Source organism: Ictalurus punctatus, chromosome 4, assembly GCF_001660625.3.
Source record: "Ictalurus punctatus breed USDA103 chromosome 4, Coco_2.0, whole genome shotgun sequence".
Taxonomy (NCBI): domain Eukaryota; kingdom Metazoa; phylum Chordata; class Actinopteri; order Siluriformes; family Ictaluridae; genus Ictalurus; species Ictalurus punctatus.
The window spans coordinates 34,771,892-34,778,942 of NC_071284.1; the positions used below are offsets into that span (position 1 = coordinate 34,771,892).

Genomic DNA, 7,051 nt, shown 5'->3' on the forward strand with positions numbered 1-7,051 from the left:
CGTAGCTTTTCTCTAAGCTTTGTTTCTGAGTTTATTACCTGAAAGACTGCCTTGTACTCTCCGTTGTTGGATAACAGGAAGTCTCCTTTCTTAAGCTCACTGTTCATGGACAAGAAGTTCCTACTCATGGTTCTGAAAAGGAAAGACAGAGACAATCCAGCGTGAAAACCATCAAAAAACAATCCCCACATCTCAGTTCCTCTGGAATGTCTCCAGTCAACATGTCTGTGTCTTTTCAGAATTCTTTCCAAAATCACTCCTTTAGCTCTATTTCAGTTTCAGGATACGGGGCGGCTGTGGACCAGGTGGTAGAGCGGGTTGTCCACTAACCGTAGGGTTCGATCCCCAATAGCGCTGTTCTAATCTTAGCGGTTCTACAAAGCGCTTTACACTGGTACTCATTCACACACACACACACCAATGAGCTGCCATGCAAGGCGCTAACTTGACATCGGGAGCAACTTGGGGTTCAGTGTCTTGCCCAAGGACACTTCGACATGTGGAGTCACGCGGGCCGGGAATCAAACCGCCGACCCTACGATTAGTGGATACCCCACTCTACCACCTGATCCAGAGCCGCCCCTCTCCGTAACACACTTCACATCAGACTGCAATTTATTAAGTACATTTTACTGATTTCATCGCTGCCGTTTGTTAAACGTTAATTTACAGGGAAAATAAAACTCCGAAATGAAATGTAACAGTTTTGAACTTTCACCAAACACTTAACACTTAACAAACCGATCGGAAATACATGTAAGGTTAATAATTCTGTTTGAATAGTTTCACCCACCTGCTAAATGACAGCAACAGCAGTGTCCTGGAAAATGGAATCAAGTCAGGTACACTCAGAGAGACGGAGCAAGAATTTGACCTGATTTACTATAAGCGTACTGGTCTCGAACACACACACACGTGTAGGAGCGCTCTGATGCTGTGATTCTGGGCTGGGTTCAGCTTAAATACAGTCGGATAAGTTCATGTGATGACCATGAGTCCTATGAAAGCAACACCATATTTGGAGTTTTTTTTGTTTGTTGCTGCAGATATTCCAAGCTGCTAAAACTCTTGTCAAGAAACCCCCTCCCCCTCACACACACACACAGCCACAAACATGTATGAACAAGGACGTGACCTTTAAGTATGATGCTTGTTTGGCAGATTTGAGCATTTTGCAGGAAGTCTCAACCTCGTAGCAGTCTGTGTCAATAAATTTGTTCATTTTGTAAGACATCAGATTGACAAGAGTTTTGTGAGACAGCTGACGTCCGAATTCCGTCGTAACGTGTGAACGTGACGCACGACGCTGAAGGCCCTTTCCACATCACAGTTAGAACTCAGCAGCACCAAAAGCAGCTTCACCAACTGGCCGAGCTCTTCGAATCTCAACTGCCCTGTGCTCACAGATTTTACTTTGGGCAGCTTTGGTCAGAATTCGACAACTGGGAAACTTTTGTAGATTGGCACGGGCCCCTCAAGGTTAACTGAGACATAATCCAGGACTTCCAAGTGGAGAAGTTCTCTGGCATCTGCATTGATCACATTTGGAAATCTCTCTGCCAAAATCTTAATCTGCTCTGGAGTCACCTCATCCTGGTTCTCCATACTGATCACTGACAGATTCTTTAAGTTTTGGTCTCTCATTGGGAACTTCTCCGAGATTTTTTTTTACAGCTCCCGACATAGAATGCTCCCTTCCTGACTTAGCAATAGCCTTCTTGCCAGGTACCCAATAAAAAGCTCTTCATCTAGGAGGTGAATTTCAGTGTCTTACATCTATCTCCTGAACGTTGTGTGATGAAAAACATCCCCACAGCATGGTTCTTCCACCACCATGGGGGTGTTGGGTTTGTGCCAGACATAGCATTTTCCTTTATGGCTAAAAAGCTCAATTTAAAAAAAAAGCTCTCTCTCTCTCTCTCTCTCTCTCTCTCTCTCTCTCTCTCTCTCTCTCTCTCTCTCTCTCTCTCTCCCTCTCTCTCTCTCTCTCTCTCTCTCTCTCTCTCTCTCTCTCCCTCTCTCTCTCTAAACCCACACCCATAAGTGTTTCACCGGCAGACAGTACTTTCTGTCAAACTGTCAATCGAAGTAGTGTGCTAATTTATGATTATATGATTATATCTTTGTGTTTTTCCTGACCGACAGTTCTGTAGGTACACCTAATTTATGACCAGGGGTGGTGGGGGTGGTGGGGGTAACCCTATCCAATGTATCAGTGGGACATTTTGGCCCCTGTATGTCTGGGTTGTGTAGTTCCCTTCCTGGGGGGGTGTGTTTTGTGTATTGTGGGGGATCTCCCCCAACAAATGTGTTTATGTAAATGACACTGTTGTGAAACGTGTTTCTCCCTGAATTAATCACACACAAATGTATACCTTTTTGTGGTATAAGAGAATGTTTGTTTCTGAAATTACTTTTGTGGTATTGTTTTATTTTGAAGCTTAAGGATGGTTTCGGTGAAATATGTCTGATGTAAGAAAAGAGTATCAAATGGTTAATATTGGTGTGTTACTGTGTGGGGGATTTCATTTTGTGTAACCACATTGTTATGAAAAGCATGATGGTTGACTGCGAATATATATGAGCATAATGTTTGCTTGTGAAATAAATGAAAACAACTGTTGATTAGGTTTTTGGGAGAACGGCGTGGCTCTGAATAAACATTTACTGAAATAAAACCCCTGAAACAGATAAACCATCGATATGGCCAAAGAAATGTAAAAAATGTTTTTACATACATTCTAAACATTAACCTTTAGGAGGGAAAACGTTTAAAAGTGCCGTTTAAAAGAATCGTGCGTTTTGTTTCAACTATAAAACAAGATTTTGGAAAATGGCTCGCCAACGAGGACACTTATACAGAACTGCCGCTAAATACATGCGATTTTGTCTATGCTTCGACATCCCATGTCGTGTAAATTCATGACCTCTGTAACACTGTTTGATCTGAATGTGTGATCTTTCCTGGCAGTTGTCTGTCTGTGAGAAAGAGAGAGACGTGTGATTTCTGGGGCTTTTGCTGACCAGAATTCTTACAAATGTGTTTATGAGTCTCAGTGCTTAAATAATGGTTAAGAAGTTGTAGTTAAAACACAGAAGAAACTCTGCAACTATCTGTTACAATGTCTGCTCCGAGAAATCCTAATACCCCTAGAACAACGCTGTGTATTTCACCAGCACGAGGACCTGATGAAATGAGAGAGGACCTGACTTCTGCTCCAAGAAAAAAACCAAGATGTTAGTTTGACAATTTATTCATGAAGATGTAGTAAAGACGTCGTTGTTTAACCCTGAGCAGGGCGTCAACAACTCCGAAGATCGTGTCTTAAGGCCGAGGGTTTTTTTAGGAGGTAGAAAAACATTTCAAGATGATGTTTTAAAAGAAACGGGTGTTTCGTCCATAATGGTAAAAAAGAAAAATGGTTGTACTGCAATATGGAATAAATCGGTGGAGACACACTGAGTACATTTCTGTTCCACAGTCTATAAGGATCCCCAACCTTCATGTAGAGCGACAAATGTACACACCCTCCGTGACTACGTTACTTAAGGTTTAAATATTTTTATTTTGTGATGGCAGAAAGACAAAATTGTTGTACATTTGGTATCTGGTGATTTTAGAGTTAGACCCCAACTGTCAAATATGTTTTGACATAGAATGTGAATTGCTTTGTCAGGCAAAGAGCACGATGGTATGGAAAGGGTATGAAGAGGTGACCTAATGCTGAGGAGTTCTACAGCACTTCGACTTGGGAACATTCCAACATGGCCCTCAGAGAGGCATTATCTAAAGTACGTATATATAATATAGATCAGATCACCAGTCTGTCTTTAACCTCTCCTGATCTGGAGTCAAAATGATTACTGTTTATTTCCTCGTATGGGTTTATGACAGTGAGCAGTCATGTACACTATAAGCCAAAGGTATAGAAACAGGAGAGTTATTTGTAAAGGTTCCAAAATATTTTACTAGTTGAGGCATATTTCAACAGAACAGAATATTAGACATTTAGTGTAAACTAGTGTAAAAAAAAAATTCTCTGAAATATTTCGGTGAAAATATCTTTCCATTTTAAAGGCCTCATATTAGAAACGATAGTACAGTCTTTGTCGATACGTTACAAACTCATACTTTATAACAAGTTGTTTAGGAGCATCTGAATCTGGCAAATAACTTTGAATCCATTTAGGCATGCAATAAAAGTTCAATTACAAATGAGGAAGAAATGGCTTGTGCACTACTGCTGCGGATATTAAGTCAAACCATTTTGTTAAAACTTCAGTGTGATCCATAGAGAAGCAGAAATTTATGGCACCTCATGAACACCATGTGAAGGATTAAGTTGACTCGTCACTTACAGTTACAAAGGCGTCTCCTTGTGCAGGATCACTTTCGCACCAGCATTGCCCATTGCACGTCTTCTACCATGACAACATATAAGAAAAGGCAGAAAGTAACATGAGATGTATAAGAATATATTTTATCAAATATAAGACATTATAATGAAAAACATAATAATATTATTTAACAAGGTCTTCCATTCAGCCCTCTTGTGTAAGAGCATTATCAGCATTGTACGGCAGTTGGGATAGTAGTTAGGGGCAGTTGGGACAGTAGTTAGGGGCAGTTGGGACAGTAGTTAGCGGCAGTTGGGACAGTAGTTAGCGACAGTTGGGACAGTAGTTAGGGGCAGTTGGGACAGTAGTTAGGGGCAGTTGGGACAGTAGTTAGGGGCAGTTTGGACAGTAGTTAGCGGCAGTTGGGACAGTAGTTAGGGGCAGTTGGGACAGTAGTTAGCGGCAGTTGGGACAGTAGTTAGCGACAGTTGGGACAGTAGTTAGGGGCAGTTGGGACAGTAGTTAGGGGCAGTTTGGACAGTAGTTAGCGGCAGTTGGGACAGTAGTTAGGGGCAGTTGGGACAGTAGTTATCGGCAGTTGGGACAGTAGTTAGGGGCAGTTGGGACAGTAGCTATCGGCAGTTGGGACAGTAGCTATCGGCAGTTGGGACAGTAGTTAGCGGCAGTTGGGACAGTAGTTAGCGACAGTTGGGACAGTAGTTAGCGGCAGTTGGGACAGTAGTTAGCGGCAGTTGGGACAGTAGTTAGGGGCAGTTGGGACAGTAGTTATCGGCAGTTGGGACAGTAGTTAGGGGCAGTTGGGACAGTAGTTAGCGACAGTTGGGACAGTAGTTAGCGGCAGTTGGGACAGTAGTTATCGGCAGTTGGGACAGTAGTTAGCGGCAGTTGGGACAGTAGTTAGCGACAGTTGGGACAGTAGTTAGCGGCAGTTGGGACAGTAGTTAGCGGCAGTTGGGACAGTAGTTAGGGGCAGTTGGGACAGTAGTTAGGGGCAGTTGGGACAGTAGTTAGGGGCAGTTGGGACAGTAGTTAGCGACAGTTGGGACAGTAGTTATCGGCAGTTGGGACAGTAGTTAGGGGCAGTTGGGACAGTAGTTAGGGGCAGTTGGGACAGTAGTTAGGGGCAGTTGGGACAGTAGTTAGCGACAGTTGGGACAGTAGTTAGGGGCAGTTGGGACAGTAGTTAGGGGCAGTTGGGACAGTAGTTAGGGGCAGTTGGGACAGTAGTTAGCGACAGTTGGGACAGTAGTTATCGGCAGTTGGGACAGTAGTTAGGGGCAGTTGGGACAGTAGTTAGGGGCAGTTGGGACAGTAGTTAGGGGCAGTTGGGACAGTAGTTAGCGACAGTTGGGACAGTAGTTAGGGGCAGTTGGGACAGTAGTTAGCTTTCAGATGTCAGATGAAAAACAACTTTTTGAGTCACAGTGCCAAACTACTGCAGAATATTTTGATCCTTCTTTTTCAGCGTGAAGGACTGGCATTTATTTAATAGACAGATGGCACAGACGTATACTTGGTCAGAGGATTTAGGAATTTTTTAAAGAAAGGTTCATTGTTTTTGTTCTTTTATCATAGCTTCAGTTTGTATACTTTCTTTGGTTAGTGACTGAAACTGTTTTATTAGGTGGTGATCCTGCTGATTTTGTACGTTTGCCCACTGACAAAGAAATGATCAGTCTATAATTTTAATGGTAGATTTATTTGAACAGTGAGAGACAGAATAACAACAAAAAAATCCAGAAAAACGCATGTCAAAAATGTTATAAATTGATTAGCATTTTAATGAGGGAAATAAGTATTTGACCCCCTCTCAATCAGAAAGATTTCTGGCTCCCAGGTGTCTTTTATACAGGTGACGAGCTGAGATTAGGAGCACAGTCTTAAAGGGAGTGCTCCTAATCTCAGCTTGTTACCTGTATAAAAGACACCTGTCCACAGAAGCAATCAATCAATCAGATTCCAAACTCTCCACCATGGCCAAGACCAAGGAGCTCTCCAAGGATGTCAGGGACAAGATTGTAGACCTACACAAGTCTGGAATGGGCTACAAGACCATTGCCAAGCAGCTTGGTGAGAAGGGGACAACAGTTGGTGCGATTATTCGCAAATGGAAGAAACACAACAGAACTGTCAGTCTCCCTCAGCCTGGGGCTCCATGCAAGATCTCACCTCGTGGAGTTGCATTGATCATGAGAACAGTGAGGAATCAGCCCAGAACTACACGGGAGGATCTTGTCAATGATCTCAAGGCAGCTGGGACTATAGTCACCAAGAAAACAATTGGTAACGCACTACGCCGTGAAGGACTGAAATCCTGCAGTGCCCGCAAGGTCCGCTGCTCAAGAAAGCACATATACATGCCCGTCTGAAGTTTTCCAATGAACATCTGAATGATTCAGAGGACAACTGGGTGAAAGTGTTGAGGTCAGATGAGACCAAAATGGAGCTCTTTGGCATCAACTCAACTCGCCGTGTTTGGAGGAGGAGGAATGCTGCCTATGACTCCTGGAACACCATCCCCACCGTCAAACATGGAGGTGGAAACATTATGCTTTGGGGGTGTTTTTCTGCTAAGGGGACAGGACAACTTCACCGCATCAAAGGGACGATGGACGGGGCCATGTACCATCAAATCTTGGGTGAGAATCTCCTTCCCTCAGACAGGGCATTGAAAATGGGTCGTGGATGGGTA

At 43.3% G+C, this 7,051-nt stretch overlaps 1 protein-coding gene across 1 annotated transcript in view; it reads right to left on the minus strand.

Annotated features, from left to right (window-relative positions):
• The window catches only part of LOC108264532 (B-type lectin plumieribetin), a 1,393-nt gene extending 419 nt beyond the window's left edge, over window positions 1–974 (minus strand). Inside the window, exons 1-2 of the mRNA XM_017466135.2 lie at window positions 794–974; window positions 39–132 (exon numbers count right to left, since the gene is read on the minus strand). Of these exons, the coding sequence (XP_017321624.1) occupies window positions 39–128 (90 nt within the window). The 5' untranslated portion in view covers window positions 129–132; window positions 794–974. The remainder of the gene's footprint in view (window positions 1–38; window positions 133–793) is intronic.
• Window positions 975–7,051: the final 6,077 nt, after the last annotated feature.